At 37.1% G+C, this 24405-nt stretch overlaps 1 protein-coding gene across 1 annotated transcript in view; it reads right to left on the minus strand.

The window, feature by feature from the left end:
• Nucleotides 1–24405, minus strand: part of MACROD2 (mono-ADP ribosylhydrolase 2) — a 2132804-nt gene that overhangs the window by 554408 nt on the left and 1553991 nt on the right. The window contains exon 8 of the mRNA XM_036009551.1: nt 2253–2326. Coding sequence (XP_035865444.1) covers nt 2253–2326 — 74 coding nt within the window. The remainder of the gene's footprint in view (nt 1–2252; nt 2327–24405) is intronic.

A 24405-nucleotide genomic window follows, 5' to 3' on the forward strand; every position in this document is an offset into this window, starting at 1 on the left:
CATCACATGCCAAGATGACAATGTGAACTTCCATTGGTGGGGAACAGCCTATTATTTTAGTGAAAAAATAGATTTGCACCAATACATTAAATCAGTTATCAGCATTTATTAATGAAGCCCTCTACACTTTTGCAAAGCAGATGGTCTAGGTAAGGATCCTATACCATATGACCAAGAGATATTTTGAAGATACCTGCTCTCAAAGGGATTAAAATTCTTTCCCTTGGCTATGGAGCATTCCAAGGAAGAGTGGCTGTGGGAGCCAGGAGGGCTGACTCAGACTCTCAGCCCCTGACCCTGATATACAGAAGGCTTGAGTATATAATTTAACTTTTTTACTATAGATGAGAATAAGAAAATAATACTACCCTACATGTTTCATAAGATTGTCATGAAAATAATACATGTCAAAGATATATTTTGCAAACTGGCTGTATCAGATTTCTACATTATATTTCTTTCAGGTAATTAAATTATACTCTAAATTGAAGTTGTCATACAAGTTCTGTCCAGAAAGTCCCAAGTCATAGAATATGAAAAGTAGAGACATTTATTGAAGAAGATACAAGAAATATTGTACATAGGACAACAACATCTCAGACCCTTCAAAGTAGGCACCTTGGGACCTCACACAGTTCTCCCAATTGCCATCAGCTGACCTGCCGTATTTTCCTGAATCTCATCAATGGTCTGAAATTTCTCCCCTTCCAAAACTAATTTTATTTTGGGAAAAGCCAGAAATCACAGGACACCAAATCTTGGCTGTAGGGGGACTGAGTCATCTGAGTGATCTGAGGTTTCACCAAAAAACTGCCCCAGATGTGATGCATGAGCAGGTACATTGTGGTGATGAAGCTGCCAGTCACCAGTTGCCCATAGCTGTGGCCTTCTGAATCATCTGAATAGATTCCATGGAGAAATTTTCTAGTTAACACAAAACCTGATGCAGATTCATTGCTCTACTTGCTCATTATTTTGAATACCACAGCCACATAGTATACACGCTCATTCAAAAGTGTCGACCACTCCCACTGACTAGTATAGCGAAATAATCATTTTTCATGCATGCTCATTCCAGTCCACTCTCCTTGGCTACCAGGTTACATTGATGTCACATAAACCATTCTCATTATATCAACAATGTTGGCCTTTTTTTGGACAGACCTCGTATGTATGCCTTTCAAAGTGAGAGGAAAACAAAGAGCAAGCAGCAAAATGCACATGTTTTGCCATTTGGTCTTCACTTCTATTTGAGATTAACAATGTCTATACCTGTTTAAGAAATATTGAAATTACAGTAATTAGCAGAAATTACACTGTTGTATCTTTAAACACACAAAAGCACTAAGAGCTATCTCTCATTAGAAAAGTTCCATAGTTTAATTTCAAGCATGAACATTTCCAAATAATCCATCTCCTACACAAGAAGAAGGCTAAATTCAAGGTCCATCATATACGGAACAGAATTTTTATAGCACTCACATGAATATCTGAGAAAATAAAAATCAGGATAAAATGTACAAGATTGTTCATTGTATGAAACCTATTTACTATTATAATATGTTAATTGCCAAAACTCTGACATCTAAATTTCTGTATTGTTACTACTTATTGTGTTGCTTTGTTTATGTAACTTTCCTGTTCATCGCTAAACATATCCCAAAGATTTATTAAATAACCAAATTAGAATACATGATGAATATTCTGATGGAAGCATTTAGTTTTATAAAAACTCCTATATGTCTATTTATCTAACAATGAATAATCCAAGCCCAAACCAATGTCACAGTCAGAAGTCACTTTTTGGAAGTGACTAGTTATAAATAAAGAAAACTCAGGATACCAAAATTTTATTGTACACCAAGAATCTGCTGTCAACCAAGACAATTTAACTTTTAAAGAAAATAGCACAGGACAATCCCTTATTCTTCACCTTAATGAAATCCATCCTGTTCTCTCTCTTATATACAAGACCTATACAACTTAAACATGTAAAAAATGAGATCATGGCTAAATGAATCCAATCACTTTGCCCATCTTCACCACCAAAATCAATTAATATAATCCATTCAGTAAGTTAATTACAAGAAAATAATCACCCATGTAACCTGCATGAAGCATGCATGGTCAACTAGCTTTGGCTCAATAACTAGGTCTACTTGGTATTTATAAAATAGATTTATCTGCTTTTTTCAAATTAAGGCTGAAATTACACCATCTTGAATGTTTCATGATTGTGTTGTTTTCCCTACCTCATGGTGATTCTTGGCTAGCCATTCCTTAGCGGTGCTGAGGGCAATCACTGCAGCAGGCTCATTCGGAAAACCTAAGTGAAGAGCAGAATACAACAAATTTTAAAAAAGAAGAAAAGATAAAGGCAATACAGAAGTCAACCATCGTATGATACTGGATTTTTCTTGTTTAAACAGTATTCATACCCTGGCTGGTATGGTTCAGTTAATTGACTGCCAGCCTGCAAACTAAAGGCTTGCCAGCTCGATTACCAGTCAGTGCACATGCCTGGGTTATGGGCCAGGTTCCCAGTAGGGGGCGCATAAGAGGCAACCACACATTGATATTTCTCTCCCTCTCTTTCTCCTTCCCTTCCCCACTCTCTCTAAAAAAATAAACTCTTAAACAAAATAAAACTGTATGCAATTCAACCAATTGGTACCATGGAAGGCAGGCCTTAGAAAAGTACACAGAGATGTGAAGCCCGTGGTCCTACGAACAAGGCATTGATAGGGCTAGTCCTACACCAATCTAAAGCTGAAAGCACTAAAGAATTTAATTGTCTCTTCAATTCTACAACAATATCAATTAAACATATATTTGCATGTACTTCATTGGTTTCAAAATAATTTCACATAATTTTCTTATAAAAGGTGCTCAAATTAAGGGGTTTTTAAAATATATTTTATTACTTATGCTATAACAGGTGTTCCATTTTTTTTTTCTCCTCTTTATTCCCCTCTGTGCTGCACCCCTCCTCCCACCAGCATTCCTTGACCTTAGTTCATATCCATAAGTCATACATGTAAGTTCTCTGGCTTCTCCATCTTCCATACTATTCTTTACCTCCCCCTATCTATTTTTTACCTCCCATTTTTGCTTCTTATTCCCTGTACCTTTTCACCACTCTCCCCACTTCCCCTCCCCACTGATAACCCTCCATGTGATCTCCATTTCTATAATTCTGTTCCCACTCTAGTTGTTCGCTTAGCTTGTTTTTGTTGTTGTTTTATGTTCAGTTATTGATAGTTGTGAGTTTGTTGTCATTTTACTGTTCATATTTTTGATCATCTTCTTTTTCTTAGATAAGTTCCTTTAACATTTCATATAATAAGGGCTTGATGATGATAAACTCCTTTAACTTGGCCTTATCTTGGAAGCACTTTATCTGCCCTTCCATTCTAAATGATACCTTGACCGGATAGAGTAATCTTGGATGTATATCCTTGCCTTTCATGACTTGGAATTCCTCTTTCCAGCCCCTTCTTCCTGTAAGGTTTCTTTGGAGAAGTCAGCTGATAGTCTTATGGGAACTCCTTTGTAGGTAACTCTCTCTTTTTCTCTTTCTGCCTTTAAGATTGTCTCCTTATCTTTAATCTTGGGTAACTTAATTATGATATGTCTTGGTGTGTGCTTCCTTGGGTCCAACTTCTTTGGACTCTGAGCTTCCTGGACTTCCTGAAAGTCTATTTTGTTTGCCACATTGGAGGAGTTCTCCTTCATTATGTTTTCAAGTAAGTTTTCAACTTCTTGCTTTTCCTTTTCTCCTTCTGGCACCCCTATGATTTGAATGTTGGAATACTTAAAGTTGTACTGGAGGTTCCTAAGCTTCTCCCCATTTTTTGAATTCTTGTTCTTTCATTCTGTTCTGAGTGAATGTTTATTTCTTCCTTCTAGTCCAAATAGTTGGTTTGAGTCCCAGTTTTCTTCCCATCTCTGTTGGTTTCCCATACATTTCCCTTTATTTCACTCTTTACAGCCTTCATTTCTTCCTCTATTTTGTGACCATATTCAACCATTTCTGTGAGCACCCTGATCACCAGTGTTTTGAACTGTGCATCTGATAGGTTGGCTATCTCTTCATCCTTTAGTACTATTTTTAGAGATTTAATCTGTTCTTTCATTTGGGCCATAAATATTTCTTTTGTCTCCAAGCACCTGTTACATAGTTAGCGTGGAGCCTTAGGTATTCTCAAGGGCAGGGCAACCCACGTTGCTGCTTTGTGGCACTGTATGTGGGGGAGGGGTCCAAGAAGAAACCCTCTTGGCTTTCAGGTGGCTTTCAGTCACTTTCCCCACTACCCACAAGCAAATTGGGCCCTTCTGGTGCTAATTCTAGGGTGGGTAGGTTTGTGTACATTCTAGAACCCTGTGGCTCTCTCCAATGAACTCTCTTGTGAGGCTGGGAGTTTCTCCCAGAACTGCAATTACCACAGGTTTTTCATTTAGAGGTTTTGAGACTTTATTTCCCCATGCTGGAACCCTGGGTTGTGCAGTCTGTCTTGCTCCCTAGTTTTCCTCCTGTTTTATCCACTTGCAAATGAGGGACTGCCTGGTCCACCACTCACCACCTCACCCTGTCTTCCAGCTGCCACCTTAATGCAAGTCCTCTCCACCCTGGCTGCCCATCTCCACTCTTCCTACCGGTCTGGATGAATATTTCTTTTTTAACTCCTTGGTGGTTGGACTCCATATGTTTTGATTTTCTGACAGTGCTGGTTGTGTTTTGTTTTTAAATTTTTTGTTGTCCTTCTTTTGGTTGTGTGAGGAGGCAAAGTGTATGTACCTGTGCCTCCATTCTTGGCCAGAAGTCCTCATATTAAGGTTTATTATTCTCAGTTCATAAACTGAATAAAGATGGCTTAGAAAATGTGCTGGTTGCCCTAAGGTCACAAGGTCAACAGTACTCCATCAGTGAACTGAAACAAGACAGGACAACTTGTCAAATAGTCACACCATTGTGAGCTATTATCAGAATTCAAAGGAGGTAATGCCTGCTTTATTTAGGGCCATTGAAAACAATTTTTGAGATTAAGATAACATGAACTGACCAGACTTTGCAGTATGGGTTTGGTTTTAGAAGAGTAGGAAGACTGACACACTTATACCATGCCCCAGTGGGCATGAGCACATATCAGAGTTTCAAAAACTCACCCACAATGTCCATTTAGCTTACATAAACCAAACACATTCCTGAGCTTGCAGAATCATTGGACATTCTGCCAACAGATATAAAAGTACATGAAGGAATAACCTTATAAGTTATAGTTTATGAAGCAGAAAGAAGAAGAAATGGAATTGATTATTCTATTGAAACTACTCTAAGTTCCTCACTGGCTTCCTAATCACCAAATTCCATATCCTTTCTCTTTTTTATAAACTTCTTGTAATTCTCTTTATTCATATATTACATACACATATATATTTAATACATACAGTAAAGTGTACTAATCTTAAATATACATTTTAATATATTATGTATTACTATGTACTTATTTAACCAAAACATAGATGAACATGAAGAACACTCCATCACTACAGAAAGTTCTCACTTATCCCTTCCCCGTCAATATTGCTGTGCCCCAGAAGTAAATTCTATTTTGACATTTATCACTTTTGATTAGTAATATCTGTTTTTGTATTTCATGTAAATGGAATCATATGGTATATACTTTTTATGTCTTTCTTTTTCACTCATTTTGATGTCTGTGATATTTATCCATGTGTCTAAGCATCCCTCAAGTATTGTTATATTAGAGAGAGAATTGCTGTCACATGAAAAATATATAAAAGTTCTTGGAACTATGTAAATTCATCTATGACATTTGGGATTGTGGATTCATTTTGAATTCTTTCATTCCATTTATTTTCCTTAAATGAAGGCTTCAAAATGTAAAGCCATTCAAATTTGAAAAACTTGTTAATTAATTGATTAGCTAATTCATCATATTATTGAACCAGAAGAGTATAAATACATAGACAATTAAAGGGTCCCTGTTCTCTAAAGCCCAAAGCCTGGAGAGGAAATTGACAAGGGTTAACAGCAGTAAAGCATGCCAAGTGCATTAGATATGGGGACACAGGCGAGAGATCTCAGAAAGGAAGGGGAAACTTTCTAGGAAACAATAAAATGTTTGGGGAAGGGAACTATTAAATGGGGAGCAAAGGAGACATTATCCTCAGAAGTAAGCTTATGAGCAGCAAGGAATTCATGGAAAAAGATGAGGAGAAGTGAAGCGGGAAGAAAGCATCTGGAGTACCTGTGGATGGCAAAGTAAAACAAGGAGGGAAGGATGGCTATTTGTGCTTAGTGGTTAAGCACAGGAGGCTTGTTCAATTCACCTTCCCCCTGAGTTACCTACATTTTTAATCATCTGAATACTCCCCCAGCTGTGCTACAGAACCAGGAAAGTAACATGCATTCTTCTGCAAAACAAACCACTTCCTAACTTCCCAATTTCTGCCTATGATTTTAATTCTCTACTAGGCACTACAATATTATGACTGTTTTCCCTGATGGTGGCTAGTAACTCAGTCCCTCTGAATATTTTACACCACCCCTTCCTTACCTTTTCTTCTGATTGATCTCATTCAAGATCTGATCTGCCTCATCCTGACAACTGCAGCCAACTTGTAACTATACTCCTTTGGTCATCTCCCCTTCTTCAGTCTATCTGGCACACCAACTGAAAGCAATTTTTCCTGAAGTATAGTTACCACAAGCTTACATCAAACAATGGCAGCCTTTGCTGACTCTCCAGCTCATACAGAACAAAGTTTCTTTTAGCTTGGCATTATATTCTCCAAGAAACCTTTCTAGATATACTCCTTAGTTTTCCTTGTTTGTCCTCTTCCCCTGAAAATTCTTCCTCAACTTTTTGATATGTTTAAGAAGTACTTAAATCATAAAATTGTAGGGCTATACAAAGCTAATAAATTCTGTAATCACACTCAGTTGTAGTGGCCATTAACATTAACCTTTAGAAGACGTAATTCCCCACAGGGAAATTATATAAGTTCTTATAGAACCACAGCAACAATGGTCAGCTCTCAATTATTTGTGACCTCCTGGTCATTTCCCCACATTCATCAAAGCCTCTGGCACTTAGTTATGGTTTTCTCCACCTCAAAGCTGCCATAATCCCTGGGTGATTTCAGTCCCCAAGAAATGACCCAACAAACACCTGGCCTGCCAGGTCCTTGACCTGGTTATTTTCAACAATAACCTCCACTCTACCTCCTTCCCAGATCACACCATGGACCTGCCTGTAACATTTCCATTAAAAAATTACTAATTGAAGCATTACTCTCTCAAAACCTGTTCTCTCTTTCGTTTGTTCAGCTACTTTCCAAGAAATGCCCTTTACAAGCATTTGAAGCCTACTCTGTACTCAAAACACTCCCAAAGTTAATGCTAACATTTCTCCCCTGAATGGCCTCATGCTTTCCTATCTCTCTAGGCTCACTCCATTCCTTATTGCTCTTTGATTTCATAACTCCAGTTCCACTGCCTTTCTTTCTGTCCTTTAAAGTAGCGTGTTTCCTTTGCCTTCTTGCCAAAAGACCTTGCTCATGTTGTTTCACTTTCCTGAAAAGCTATTCCTGTCCTCTTTTCCTAACTTACTGTAACTTTTATTCATCCTCTGCTCAGTCCTTCTCCAGGAAAGGCTTCCCTGACACTGATGACTCCTCATGTTGTGCTTTCTTTCTCAGAAACTCATCACAGTTGCAAGTTTACATTTATGCATGTAAATATTTCATTAATCATATTAATAGAAGTGAAAACCCTAAGGAACAAATATCACACCTGTTTTTGCTTATCATTCTATCCCTAAAACATTGCTGGCACACAGCAGATGATAGATAAATGTATGTTGAATGAGTTAATGGATTATAGATCTTTGCACTGATAACAGAAAAAGCTAAGTGATGGGAGAATGTTTGTTTAGCCCCAGAGAATGGAGAGAGTGAAGGGATTCTGAGAAAATGTCCAAAAAGAATAATATACCCTCATTATCCTATTTCATCCCTAAGGAAAAACTATTGAGAAGATGCATAAGACAAAACATAGTTCCTGATAAGAAGATATGCTGTAATTAATTGAAACGGGAGGAAAATATCAAGATAAATATTTCTGAAAATATGAGAGGGGACTCAAAAAACAAGTTTATTTATAAAAATGTGTATTTATTCTTACAAGGTTAAACTTCAATCACCTTCAAAGCACTCTTCATTTGATGCAATACACCTATCAAAGATTTTTGAACTCGTCAATTTTTATGTATTTTACTGCTTCTGCCATTTTTTTTACCTCTTCCAGACTGGCAAAATATTTCCTTTGAGGAGTTTTTCATCCAGGAAAAGAAACAAAAACATCACTTGGGGTGAGATGGGGTAAATAGGGAGGGTGCGGTACAGGGGGTCATACTGTTTTTGGCCCAAAACTGCTAAACACTCAGCTGCTGTGTGGGCAGGTGTGCTCATAAATCACCCATCATGAAATGGGAAAATGTTGAAAGAGTCTTAAAAAAATGCACTGAAGCTGAATCTAGTCTCTCACAACAACACCAGCTAGTGCACTGATACAGATGAGTTCCTAGAACACTCACCTAGTAGAGGAAGCCTATACTACAAGGGGCCTGCCCTCCAGGAGATAATTTTGGTGTTTTGGGGTCCTCCCTGGGTATGTATATACCCACACAAAGAGGGTATATACATATACACAAGATAAACTATGACATTCAAAGTAAAGAGCAACAGCACAATCCTTTGTCTGCCTAACTGGAAGGCACCAAGGTTATAAGTAAAACCAATGAACAGACAAAGACAGGTTTTTGTCTTTGGGCTCTTAATGACCATAAGGCCTGCCTCAGGTCACAACTGTATTCTATTTACCAAGGGACTTTTGTTAGCAAAAGATAATGGCCACTCAGATGGAAGGAAGGAGACATACTTCAGTTGAAGTATTGAATTAGATGACATAGAAAATCTCTTCTGAGGATGGAGGTCAATGACACTGAAGAAACCAGTAATAATTTAGAGCCAGGAGTGCAGAGAGTTTTGTGTGTGTGTGTGCATGTGCACCCAGATGTTTGTAGGATCTGTGCTTCTGCTGGCATTCCAAGCTTAGTTCCATATTGATTAGGATAGATTATTAAAATTAACTTTTGTTGTAAGTATCAAAGTTGACCTATACAATGTATACATGATTTTTTTCTTATTTACTGGTGTATTGTAATTGTGTGCTAAGTTTTTACACACACACATATACATATAAATGCATACATACATGTCACCATTACCAAAATCAATATAAAAACATTTCCAATGTCCCAGAAAACTTCCTGGTTCCAAGTCATATCTACCTCCTGAAGGAAATGATGTTCTCTCCCTTATTATCACAGGTTTAGTTTTGTCAATTTTTATACTTTTTCTTCACGGAGTTACAATGTGCACATTTTTGTCTATATTTTGTTCAACATTATGCCTGCATGATTTATCCATGTTGTTACATAGAGCAAAAGCTCATTCATTTTCATTGCAGTGTTGCATTCCATCATATGAATATTCCAGTTTATTTATCTTTTCTGGTGTTATGGACAATTGGGTCAATTCCAGTTTGAAGCTATTATGTATAAAGCTTCCACGAACATCCTTACCTATGTCATTTAATAGACATAAGCACTTACTTGTTTCTGTTGAGATTGTAATCAGGGGCTGGAGCCACTGGTCCATAGGTTATGCAGATATTTAACACCAGTAGATTCTGCCAAGGCTTTCCAAAGCAGCCACATAACTTAAACTCCCACAAGTATATGAAAGTTTAAAATAATGCATTTATTGATTTAGTTTAGTTAACATATCAAGATATACCTAATAATCTATTTCCTTGATGACATTTAAAGTCATTACAGATAGGTTTAGGCTAATCAATATCTTTTAGAGCTAGAAGCTCAGATGCATTTTATAACTTGCCTGTTTTCTCCCAACACATCAGTGAGAAAACACCCAGAGAAAACAAATTTTGTCAACAGAATATAAAGAAAATTTAAACAAAAGAGAAAAAACTGAAACAGCAAGTTGAATTTGCAATGGTTTTCATTCATGGTACATCAAATAACTCATTAGACATTTTCCTTGAACTCAGTTATTGAGCAGATATTTCCTTCATTCAAATTGCAGAAAGAGCAATGGAGACTCACTGAAGATTCTACCCAACCCTTTGTCTATTGACTATTGTAATTCTTGAAAATATTTTCACTATAATTAAGAGTGAATCTACATAACACTGAGGAGAGAAATCAAGGAAGACACAAACAAATGGAAACATATACCGTGTTCATGGATTGGAAGAATTAATATCATCAAAATGTCCATACTACCAAAAGCAATTTACACATTCAATGCAATACCTATTAAAGTACCAATGGCATATTTCACAGACATAGAACAAACACTTCAACAATTTATATGGAACCATAAACGACCCCGAATAGCTGCTGCAATTTTGAGAAAGAAGAGTAAAGTAGGAGGGATCACAATACCTGACACTAAACTATACTACAAGGCCACTGTAATCAAAACTGCCTGGTACTGGCATAAAAACAGGCACATGGACCAATGGAACAGAACAGAGAGCCCAGAAATAAACCCAAGCCTCTACGGTCAATTAATATTTGACAAAGGAAGCAGCAACATAAAATGGAATAAAAATAGCCTCTTCAACAAATGGTGTTGGGAGAACTGGACAGCTACGTGCAAAAAAATGAAACTCGAGCACCAACTTACACCTTATACAAAAATAGATTCAAGGTGGATAAAAGACTTAAATATAAAGCGTGACACCATTAAAGTCCTAGAAGAGAACGTAGGTAGGAAAATCTCAGATATTTCACACAGAAACTTTTTTACTGACTTGTCTCCTAGAGCAAGGGACATAAAGGAAAGAATAAACAAATGGGACCTCATCAAAATTAAAAGCTTCTGCACAGCTGAAGAATACAGTATGAAAATTAAAAGAGAACCAACTGTATGGGAAAACATATTTGCCAATGATACCTCAGACAAGAGTTTAATCTCCAAAATACATAAAGAACTTACACGACTCCACTCTAAGAAGACAAGTAACCCAATTAAAAAATGGGCAAAGGACTTGAACAGACACTTCTCCAAGGAGGACATACAGAAAATCCAAAGACACATGAAACGATGCTCAATATCACTAGCCATCAGAGAGATGCAGATTAAAACCACAATGAGATACCACTTCACACCAGTCAGAATGGCCATCATAAACAAAGCAACAAACAAGTGTTGGAGAGGCTGTGGAGAAAGGGAGTCCCTAGTGCACTGTTGGTGGGGCTGCAGACTGGTACAACCACTATGGAAAGCAGTTTAGAACTTCCTCAGAAAACTGAAAATGGATCTGCCTTTTGACCCAGCAATTCCATTGCTGGGACTCTATCCTAAGAACACTAAAACATCAATACAAAAGAACCTTTGCACCCCGATGTTCATAGCAGCACAATTTACAATAGCTAGGTGCTGGAAGCAACCTAGATGCCCATCAGTAAATGAATGGATCAAAAAAATATGGTACATTTACACAATGGAATTCTATGCAGCAGAAAGCAAGAAGGAGCTCCTACCCTTTGCAACAGCATGGATGGAGCTGGAAAGCATTATGCCAAGCGAAACAAGCCAGGCAGTGAAAGACAAATACCACATGATATCACCTTTAATAGGAATCTAAACAACAAAACAAAAAAAAAAAAAACTAGCAAAATATAACGAAAGACACTGAAATAGGGTATAGTCTGACAGTGGCCAGAGGGGAGAGAAGAGGGAATTTCAGGGGGGAATGGGTAGGGTTTACAGGAGCAAATTTGGAGGACACATGGACAAAAACTAGGGGTGGGGGGTAATGGGGGGAAGAGGGGAGGGTTGGGTGGGTGGGCTGGAATGGGAGTAGGGGGAGAAAACTGTACTTGAACAATGATTAAAATAAAAAAAAAGAAAAAAAAAAGAAAGTGAACAGAATGGGATAAAATATTTGCAAATCACTTTTATGCAAATCAAAGAGATTTGTATCCAGAATATACAAAGAACTCATAACTAATAATAAAATGACAAAAAAAACAAACAAACAAACAAAAAAAGAAATGGTGGATAAATGTCCCAGCTCATTCACCCCTTGATTGGAATAGTGCTGAGGTTAGTGCTTTGCTAAGTTGCCCAGAGTTGACCAATGAGATTACTCTCCAGGTATCCACAGTAGCAAATTGCTCAATAATGCACTCTTTCACTCTGGCTGGTGTGGCTCAGAGGATTGAGTGCTGGCCTAACCAAAGGGTCACTTGTTCAATTCCTAGTCAGGGCACATGCCTGTGCTGTGGGCCAGGCCTCCAGTTGGAGGAGCATGAGAGGCAACCACACATAGATATATCTCTCCCTCTTTTTTCCTTCCCTTCCCATCCCTCTAAAAATAAATAAAATCTTTTTAAAAATTTAAAGAAACAATGCACTCTTTCATGGCTTTCTTTTCCTGTCTGTCTTTTTTGCTGCCTTTCCTAAAATCATCTCCCAAATTAAATACTTGCACCCAAATCCTTGCTTCTGAATCTGCTTTTGGGTGAGGCCAAACTATAAAAGCAATCAATATACATTCATGAACTTGAGAAAATCATGTTATGTCTTATATTGACAGTACTCTTTCATTGACAGTTGTGATGTCTGGCACAAAAAAGTAGAGAAATGTTTTACAAATTACTTAATGATATGGGAAAAAGAGTTGAGGAACTCACTGGTTGTCAACATGGGAGCACAATAATATTTTACTTTGGATCATATAGATTAGGCTCATACTGGCATGTAAAGCTGTCTCCATGAGACAGAAATCTTGAAACAATAAGAAATTGTTATTGTCCATAGCACCATTGCTGCTGGTGCTATGGTTATTGTTAACATTTATTGAACAATTACTATATGTAAGTCATTGCTTAGCATTTACATGTGTTACCTTATTTAATCTCCACAATAAGTTCATGAAATTAAGAAGGGAGAAGAATAATGAGGATGAGTTGGTTGGTTTGTAAATAGACAGAGACTTCAGTGTATTGAGGGAGTAGTTGGCAAAAAGGATTCATTTGGATTTGCATGAAATACTGCCAAGAGGTGTGTGAAGTATAGTCTGGCTATATTATGCAAGCTTTAGTGATAGTACACTCGGTATCACTTACTAATGTGGTTTGGACAGGCATCTACTTGAGGAGGAAGCAATGATACTGCATGTGGCCATGGATGGCCATGGGAAAGGAGCACTGGCTGTCCTTAGGAGCCCAGCCACCTCTGGCTTCCACATAAAATAGCTCAAATCCTCAATACTCCCTTCAAGATGTATATATAACCTTTTTCATTTTGCAGAAAAGGACAAATGACTGTGAGAAAACTCAAGCAAAGGGTAGAGTGAAGCCTGGGTCTGCCTGACTTCCCTCCATCCACACCCTCCCCAGTGCCTGTATGGAACATACCCTAACCTTTTTTCTTCAGAGACTCCAGCTTGGTGCAACTGCATCTCAATCTCCAAAGGAAGGGAATCAAAGTGGAGGCCTCTATGGTCAGAAATTGTGTTTTAGAGTGCCAAGCTTAGTGCCTCCTGCATGGCTACATCCAGTAGACCTGCCACAACTGATGTTCTGCCCTCCATCTCAGGTGGAAACACCAGTCTTCCATTTAAAGTCTTCATTGCAGAGTATGAGTGGAACTAAAGGAGTCCCTTGGGAACATAGAAAAGCTGGTGGTTCTTTGGTACCATTACTGACATCATCCCTTATTCAAGTCGAATACATTCCAGGACTCCCAATGCATATCTGAAACTGCAGATAGTACCAAACCCTATATGTTTATACTTTGTTATTTTCCTATACATACATACCTATGATAAATTTTAATTTATAAATTAGGCACAGTAAAAGATTAACAACAACAATAAAATAGAACAATCATGACAATATACTATAATAAAAGTTAGGTGAATGTGGTCTCCCTTCTCTCTCAAAATATCTAGAATTTTCCAATTAATATTTTCAGAATGTAGTTGGCTGTAAGTAACCATGGAAAATGAAAGTGTGGATAAGAAGGGGCTACTGCAACTCTTCAATATTTAAGTACAATATTTTGGATGTAACTGGGAGCTGTAAATTGGAACTTCACTGGCTTACACCAGGACTTCTAAACCATCCCACCATTCCCCATGGTCCTGCCTTACCCCTGACTTTGTTATTCAACCTAGCACTGATTTTTCTGGCATGGCCTCTGGGGTTACTCAAAATATGAAGAGACAAGGGAAATTCTGTATTTCTTATTATTGTGATCTCTTCACATCAATTCTTTTATTTTACTTGACATTATGTGTGCCATAGCAAATGATATTCTATAAATTCTACTATATTTAGTTACTTTTGCTTTCACTAACAAGAGGGAACCCAAAAACCCTAGAATTATCTTCTGGGAGAGGGGGGTTCCTTATATAATACAGGCTTCCCCTACTGAGGGAGTGTTCTAGGAATCCATCTGTATTAGTATACCAGGTGGTGGTGTTATGAGAGGCTTTGTTCAGCATCGGTGAATTTTTTTTTGAAGATTCTTTTAATGCACTCTCCCATTTCATTATAGGTGATTTATGAGCACACCCATCCACACCTCACTGAGTGTTCAGCAGTTTTTGACTAAAAAACAGCATGACCCCAGTGCCCCACCCTCCCCATTCACCCCATCTCACCCCTAGTGACTTTTTTGTTTGTTTGTTTGTTTGTTTTGCTGGATGAAAAAGCCCTCGAACAGAAATGTTTTGCCACTGTGGAAGAGATGAAACAAAAAATAGCAGAAGCACTTAAAGACATCAAAATTGAGTTCAGAAACTGTTCTGAACAGTGGAAAAAGTGTCTTGATAGGTGTATTTCATTAAGTACAATACTTTGAAGGTGACTGAAGTCTAAACATGTAAGAATAAACACACTATTTTTATAAATAAATTCCATTTTTTTCCAAAATTGTGAAACATGAAGTTTTCAAGTTGCCTTTCCTCTGCTCTGCACAGCAGGAATGAATGAGCAGCAGTTTTACAGGACACAAGGCTATAATATATGCAAGCTTCATCAGCTTCTCAAACTATAAGCTCCAGTATCTATTTCTGAGGGTATTTTTAAAATCATCTTTTGCTTAAGGAATCATAATAATGACCTGAGAAATGTCTCATGACACAAATTCTGCCTTATGCAAGCTGTTCTTACTACCCATGAATAACTCTCATGAGAGAAGATGAAAAAGAAACTCAAATAATCACAGAATAGTATTTTTCTCTTTTTTAAAACTTTTTTAAAAAGATTTTATTTATTTATTTATTTATTTATTTATTTATTTATTTATTTATGTTTTAGAGAGGGGAAGGGAGGAAGAAAGAGAGAGAAACATGAATGTGTGGTTGTCTCTCACGTGGCCCCCACTGGGGACCTGGTCAGGTATGTGCTCTGACTGGGAATAGAACCTGCGATATTTTGACTTGCAGCCCACATTCAATCCACTGAGCTACACCAGCCAGGGCTATTTTTTAATTTTTTTTTATTGTTGTTCAAGTACAGTTGTCTCCATTTTCTCCCCATCACTTCCCCCCCACCCCAGACATCCCCACTTCCTGCCCTTGATCCTACCCCCTTTGATTTTGTCCATGTGTCCTTTATGTATGTTCCTGAGAAACCTTCCTCCTTCTTCCCCCCATTATCACCTCCCCTCTCCCCTCTGATCACTGTAAGCTTGTTGTCAATTTCAATGTCTTTGGCTATACTTTGCTTGCTTATTCATTTTGTTGATTAGGTTCTTATTAATGGTGAGATTATATGGTATTGTCTTTCACCACCTGGCTTATTTCACTTAGCATAATGCTCTCCAGTTCCATCCATGCTGTCCCAAAGGGTAGGAGCTCCTTCTTTCTTTCTGCTGTATAGTACAGACTAGTCTTTTTCTAAGATTTTTTAAAAATTTCCCCACAGGGATAATCAAGGGAGTTCATTTAGGACATTACATTTAAGTAGAAGAGATATATATTAGGATCTACCTAGAGATGAAAATTCCGTTTCTACTTTGTGAACTGGTGGCATTCTGTGGTACATGGACCTGGTAGCCAGAGATCTTTCTAAACATCAGCACATCATGTCTCATCCATTTTAGGAGACTCCAGGGGTTTCTTTCACACTTTGACTTTTGAACAAAGTCAAGCTCCTTTGTCTTGCAGAACATTTTTGCTGTTCTTCTCACAATCTGAAATAATATCACTTCCACCTGCTTGATTACCCTAAATCTACCACACTGGAATATAAGCTATTTGAGGCAGAGCCCTCGTCTGTCTTATTGTCATTTCAACCTTTGGTGCTCAAAGCAAAATGGTGTTCAGTAAAGTATTATGTCATACTTGGGAACGTGGGGACATGTCACATTTGGGAACACTAGAGGGCTGGAAAGGAACTTATTATCTGCTGTTCTCTGGTGCCTATCAGCCAAGACCCCTCATGCATGTGACTGACCTTGGCAGGATCTAATATCATGGCCTAGAAGAATAAGAACTGGGTTCCCTTGGGTTAAGTCTGGCAAATACCATTTTGGTTTCTATTGCCCTCAAGCTGAGAGAGAGCACAATATCTCTTTCAGGAACACATCAGCATAGAGGATGGGTCTCTCAGCTTCAACTGTCACTGACTTGCAAGAATGGAATCATTTATTTCTATGCTTCCATGCTCCCACCTACACAACAGTTGCTAAATTCTCCTAAAGGAACCACACTGAACTTTGCGTTCACAGCTCCCAGCAATATTTACCTTGAGTAGCAGGATATGGAAGAAGATAAGTTAGTTGGTTTTAGTCTTCAATGATTTAGTTGTCAAATTCTCCAAAGGACTGAGTTTGAGAACTTCCCTCATAATCCCAGGAATTGTTCTGAAAAGCTTCTCAGTGACCAACTCCTTTTTTGATGAACCTCAGTGTGGATAACCTCTCCTTTTTATGTTTGAAACATTAAGACAGACCTCAGCTGCAACATTCTGAGGTCTGTCTGAACTAGATTCTTCATTTTAGCATGTGTAGTTACACTAAATAAGGCTGGCTCAGTTGTGAGAACTCTGCTTTGTGGTTTGATAGAGTTTATTTACAATGGTGCCACAATTTTGCTGATTGAGAAAGAGATTAATGCATTTCTAGGGACTAAGATTATGATGAAAAATAATACATTGTTTGATATAATTTTTGTGATAAAATACATTGTTTGATATAATTAAAGCCCACTGGAGGACACCATCCTGCAAATCATTTTCAAAGATGTTTCAAAAGATAAGTAAAAGGTTCTAAAAATTTCTGTGTTAAGACAGAGGTCATAGTTTCAAATTTACCAACACCACTTTTTATTTATTTATTTTTAGAAAGGGAAGGGAGGGAGAAAGAGAGAGACAGAGAGAAACATCAATCAATGTGCGGTTGCTGGAGGCTGTGGCCTGCAACCCAGGCATGTGCCCTGACTGGGAATTGAGCCTGCAACACTTTGTTTTCCAGTCCATGCTCAATCCATTGAGCTACACCAGCCAGGGCACCACTTATTAAATAAACTATCTAGTCCCATTGTATGGGCTTGCTTCTTTTGTTGAATATTAATTGACTATCAAAGTGTGGGGTTATTTCTGGTCTCTCTATTCCATTCCATTGACCTATATATCTGTCTGTTTTTATGCCATTACCATGCTGTTTTGATTACTATGGCCTTATAGTATAGTTTGATATTAGGTAATGTGATTCATCCAATTTTCTTCTTCTTTCTCAGGATCACTGTCACTATGCAGGGCCTTCTGTGGTTCCATATACATTTTTGAAATATTTGTCTTAGTTCTATGAAATATGTCATTGGAATCTTGATAGGAATTGCATTGAATCTATAAACTACTTTGGGCAGTATTGGCATTTTAATGATGCTAATTCTTCCAATACATGAACACGATATGTGCTTCTACTTATTTGTATATTCTTCAATTTATTTTTCCAGTGTTTGATCATTTTCTGAATAGAGGTCTTAAAAATCCTCAAAAAATTAAAAATGTATCTGCCTTTTGACCTAACAATCCCACTTCTGAGAATTTATCCAAAGGCACGCAAAACACTAATTCAAAAGAACATAGGCACCCATATATTCATTGCAGCATTATTCAAAATTTCCAACATATGGAAGCAGCCCAAGTGTCCATCAGTAAATGAGTGGATAAAACAACCAGGGGACATCTACATGATAGAATACTACTTAGCCATAAAAAGGAAAAAGTATTTTGCTACAGCATGGATATACATGGAGAACATTATGCCAAGTGAAATAAGCCAGTCAGAGAAAGACAAATACCACAGGATTTCACTCGTACATGGAATCTAATGAACAAACTGAACCAACAAGCAAAATAGAGACAGACTCATAGATGGAGAGCAGGGTAACACCAATGGTCAGATAGGGGAGTTTAGGGGATAGGGGGATCAAGGAAAAAGGTAAAAGGACTCATGGACATGGACAACAGTGCAGTGATTGCAGTGGGGAGGGAGTGTAAGTGGGCTAAATGGCAACAGAAAATGCAATTTAAAAAAAAGATTGGAAATAAAAAGTTACACATGGATTTTCAACTGCTTGGGGGTTGGTGCCCCGAGTCCCTACCTTATTCTAGGGTCACAGGTATTTACCTTATTTACTTAAAGATGTGAGAAAGGGGAAAGATGGAAGGAAAGCCTAAAGGTACAAGAATGGTATTCAGCATATGAGGCCTGGAAATCCACCTGGGAGCTCCAGACTCTTGGAAATGCTCAGAGTAGCAACTTCAAGTGAGATGGCTACAGTTATCTAGGGCAAGTATAGTCTCACTGTTTACCCCAAGAGCCTGGGGATAGATTTATATTACCCATTTTTTTTCACAGAATCCCTTCCTGTTACTATAAAATACAATAGATGAGTAGGTTTTTACAAAGCAATCTCATTTATGCCTAAATATCTAAATGAACAGTCCCCTATTTGCTATAGCCTAATCTATCAACCTCCAAAATAGCCTTTCTGGTTAGAACCCCCCAAATTGCCACAGTTTGGATTTCACAACATCCTAATAATATAAACATATTTCTGTTTTTATTTTTAATTATATTTTATCATTTATGCAGTTACAGTTGTATATTTCTTTAAAGAATCTGAAATCAATTTTGAGTGGTCTGAAAAATTGCCTCTGTTTCATTGCACATATGATCTTTTTCTATTCTATGTAGAATATCCCTTTCACTTCAGTTTTTGGATTTCTAAGTTTCACCTACACATAAGATATTGCTTCTGAAAATGCCTGGAGAGGTGTAATTGGAAATGATGCATGTACCATTTTCCTCAAACAGACAGAATCTGGCTCATTCCTGTTAACCACAGTGAGGCACTTGGGGGATAGTCAGTGTTTGAGAAATGATAGAAGAATAAAGAGACCAAATAAGCCACAGAATTGTAAAGCAGGAAAACTGCATTTTAAGTTACAAATTTCCCACAATGTTCATCATTGTTAGTCTTAATAATGAATGACAGTATTTCACAAATCATGAGCTCTCAACTAACTTTGTGGTAGAATGATAAAACCCTAGAGGGGCATATTTCTCATCAAAAATTGATTTGTTCTACTGCTTAAGCTGCAGTAAATGGACACAAGATAGCATGAAGTTGTCTTGGGTCACAAGAAGCTGCTGGGACCAGAAAAGTTAGGATGCACTTTTCGTGGGAATAAATATCCATTTAAACAAACAAGTGTTAAAGATCTACTTTGATGAATCTCTTTAGGAAGTTGTAACTTTTGTATACTCTCAAAAGTATTCCTGAGAGAAAAATAAAGTAGATATTTATACAGTATCTCACTTATATAACATCTGACATTTTTCTTCTTAAAAAGTAGAATGACCTTCTGACATGTAAGGAGTTCAGAAGTCATCACTTCCTCCTAAAACTAAGACTGACCAAACTGAAAAAAAATTAACAACTCTTCTTAGATCCCTCAGAGAAGTTGGATCTCAAAGCACACCATTGTCCTTCCAAACTGGAGAGACAGACAGGTAAATACAGAGAGTCACAAATTGTTAGAGAAAATCCCCTGAGCAGAAACATCCACAGGAACCAGTACCAGGGTAGAAAAATCTAAACTGTGATTGCAGAACTGTTGGAGCTTGGAGCAGACAAGTCTGAGAGTTGAAAACTCCAGAGTGGCTTAGTCATAGGGTGGACCCCTGACACTTTCACATATTTTACCTCCAAGAACTCACAGTGAATACAGAGAAAAATCAGTTGTGGGCCCACCCAAGCCATGTCCAGTGACCTTTCTGTACAAATGGCCTCTCTTGGCTCATACTTTAGACATTCTTAAAATCTCTCAAACAAACAGCATCTATATACCTATTACCTCTCACTTAGCAGTCTTAGGTCTGGCACTAGTGACATTCAGGCTCAGTTCACAGCTTGGATTCTCCTGGGCAATTACAAGCCCAACACATATAGTAGCCATCTGCAGACCACTCTGTAGTTCATGCAGGGTAGACCTGGGCAGGGCACAGGCAGTGGCTGACCTTGTACCTCCCCCAGAGGACCCAGAGCCAACACACATGGACCATACTGTATTACAACCCAACCACCTCCATGAGTGACACACTCAAAGAGCAGACACATTGGGCACAAAAGCCCCACTGAAGCTCCATAGGGTCAACTCCTGTACAGCAGCTCCTCCACTGTAGTCATAGCCATTCCTTGCAGCTGATCAGCCCAGAGGTCAAGCCTTCCCAATTATATGCCAATAGCAATTAAGACTCAACTACAACAGGACAGTGCACACAGCCCACACAGAAAGTGCACCTGGATGACAGGGAGGCCACACCACTGGGACCTACAGAAGACCTATTACATAAGGCCACTCTACAAAGTCCAAGAGACATAGAAGCTATACCTAATACACAATAGCAAACACAAGGAAGTAGTCAAAATGAGGAGACAAAGACACAGGTCCTAAATGAAAGAACAGGAGAAATCTTCAGAAAAAGAACTAAATGAAATAGAGACAAACATAATATACAGAGCTCAAAATACAGTTATTAGGATGCTCAAGGAACTTAGTGAAAACTTCAACAGCATAAAAGGGACATAGAGATTGTAAAAAAATAAAATAAAAACACCAGTCAGAAATGAAGGATACACTAACTGAAATGCAGAATACATTTCAGGGAATCAACTGTAAAGTAGATGAAGCAGAGAATCAAATTAGCAATTTGGAATATAAGGAAGCAGAAAACAATCAGAATAGCAAAAAGAAAAAAAAAATAAAGATAGTGTAAGAAGCCTCTGAGACATTTTAAGCATACCAATATTTGTGTCATGGGGTTGTTGGAAGGGAAGAGAGAGAGCAAGAAATTGAAAACCTATTTTTAAAAAATGATGACAGAAAAATTCCCTAACCTATTGAAGGAAATAGACATAAAAGTCAGTGAAGCTTAGAGAGTCCCAAACAAGATGTACCCAAAGAAACCCACACCAAGACACATCATAATTAAAATGCCAAAAGTTAATGACAAACAGAGAATCTTAAAAGCAGGAAAAGAAAAGCAGTTATTTACCTATATGGGGACTCCCATAAGACTGTTAGCTGATTTTTCAACAGAAACTTTGTAGGCCAGAATGGATTGGCATGAAACATTCAAAGTGATAAAAAGCAAGGACCTACAAACAAGATTACTCTACCCAACTAATCCAACATTTAGAAGGACAGATAAAGAGCTTTGCAGGATAGGAAACCTAAAGGAGTTCATCACCACCAAACCAGTATTACAAGAAATGTTAAAGAGCCTTCTTTAAGAAGAAAAAGAGAAAAAAGATTAAAGATATGAATAATAAAATGGCAATAAGTACATGTCTGTCAACAATTACTTTAAATGCAAATGTATTACATGCTTCAATGAGAAGACATATAATGACTGAAGGGGTAACAAAACAAGAACCTTACATATGCTGTTTATAAGAGATTCACTTCAGATCAAAAGACATACACAGACTGAAACTAAAGGGATGGAAAATATATCATGAAAATGGAAACAAAACAAAAATAACAAACAAACTGGGATATCAGTACTTATACCAAACAAAATAGACTTTAAAACAGACAAAGAAGGACCCAGTAACTGTACTTCTCAGTATTTATCCAAAGAAACACAAAACACTATATTGAAAAGACATATATATGATTCCATATGTTCATTGCAGCATTATTTACAATAGCCAGTATGTCAGAGCAACATAAGTGTCCAGCAATAGATGAATGGATAATGAAGAAGTAGTTCATATATACAATAGAATATAATCAGCCATAAAAAAGAATGAACTCTTGCTATATGCAATAACATGGATGGTCCTAGAGGGTATTATGATAAGTGAAATAAGTCAGACAAAGGAAAGAAAATGCAGATGATTTTACTTATATGTGAAGTCTAAAAAACAAAATAAACAAACAAGCAGAACAGCAGAACAGAAACAAACTGACAGTTGCAAGATGAGAAAGGAGTTGGGGGGATGGGTGAAAAGGGGAGGGGATTTAAAAGTACAAATTGGTAGTTACAGACTAGTCATGGAGATGTACAGTACAGCATAGGGAATATAGGCAATAATATTATAATAACTATATATGGTAACAGATGGGTACTAAATTTTTTGAAGTGATCACTTTGTAAATTATATAAATGCCTAATCATGGAGTTGTACACCTGAGACTAATACAATATTATATGTCAACTATAATTTAAAAGTAAAAAAATAAATAAAAAAATTTAAAAACCTGAAAAAGTAGTTATTGTAATAATAATTTTAAAATAGTCCTTAAAATTAAAAATTGTTTTGCCTCAATGTTAAAAATAAATTAATTAAATAAAATAAAAAACTTCTGCTCTATGAAAGACATTGTCAAGAGAATGAGAGATAAGCCAGAATGGGAGAAAAGGAAAAAAAATATTTTCAAAAAAATATGGCATGAAGGATTATTACCAAAAATATGCAAAGAACTCTTAAAATTAGCAATAAGATAATGAATATTTTAAAAATGAATGTATGTGCTACACACAGTGGAATATTATTCAACGCTAAAAATAAATGAGCTATCAAACCATGAAAAGATATGAAAGAACCTTAAATGCATACTTAAGAGAAAGAAGCCAATTTGAAAAGGCTACATACTTTATGATTTCAACAATATTACAAAGACAACTAACAGACAAAATTATGGATACAGTAAAAGATTCAGAGGTTGCCAAGGATTAGTGGAGGAAGAGATGAATAGGTATAGCACAGAATTTTTTAGGGCAGTGAAACTATTCTTTATGATAGTATAATGATGGAAACATGTTATACTTTTGTCCAAACCTATAGAATATACAACACCAAAGTGAACTGTAATATAACCTAATATAAACCATGGACTTTGGTTGATAATTGTGTGTCAGTAAAAGCCCATTGATCATAAATAATATACCACTCTACTGAAAGATTTTGATAGTGGGGGAGGCTGTTTGCTTGTGAGGTTAGGTAGTACATGGAAAATCTGTACCTTCTGCTCAATTTTGTTGTGAATCTAAAACTGTTCTAAAAATAGTCTATTAATAAATAAAATAAGGCCCTTGCAGTAGCTCAGTTGGTTAGATATGCCAAGATTACAGGTTCAATCCCTGGTCAGGACACATACAAAAATCAACCAGTACATAAAGAAGTAGAACAACAAATTCTCTCTCTCTCTCTAAGATCAATAAGTAAAAATTAAAATAAATAAATAAAATAAAACAGCTCTCTCCTTTGACAGATGAACATTTCTAAATGCTGCTGTTTCCGCATATTTTCTAAACGAGAGTTTACCCACCAGTGGTTTCAATTCAAGAGCTCATTTTGGAAATTGATATTGAGGCAATTCCTGTGTGACAGCAAACTCATAAAATTCCAACTCTGTCACAAAGGTACAGTAATTGCTAAGGAATGTTTTATCAGAGGTAGAGCTCTTCTTTGTGTAATATCAATAGTGGCTTTAATAACACATTGAAATTACAAAGCATTTTTCATGACATTAGAAATTTCCTATGGTAATGCCCATTGCATTTCATGTTATAATTACACTCGGGTACATTTCTGACGTATAAATATCGTATTTCTGTTAAAAAATGAAAAATAAATTACTGATACACACAACATGGATGAATCTTTAAAAACAATACCTTAAATGAAAGAAGGCAAACACAAAACTGTGTGAACTGCAAGGTTCCATTTATATGAAGTTCCAGAACTGA

The sequence above is a fragment of the Phyllostomus discolor genome, chromosome 9, assembly GCF_004126475.2.
Source record: "Phyllostomus discolor isolate MPI-MPIP mPhyDis1 chromosome 9, mPhyDis1.pri.v3, whole genome shotgun sequence".
NCBI classification, from domain to species: Eukaryota; Metazoa; Chordata; class Mammalia; order Chiroptera; family Phyllostomidae; genus Phyllostomus; species Phyllostomus discolor.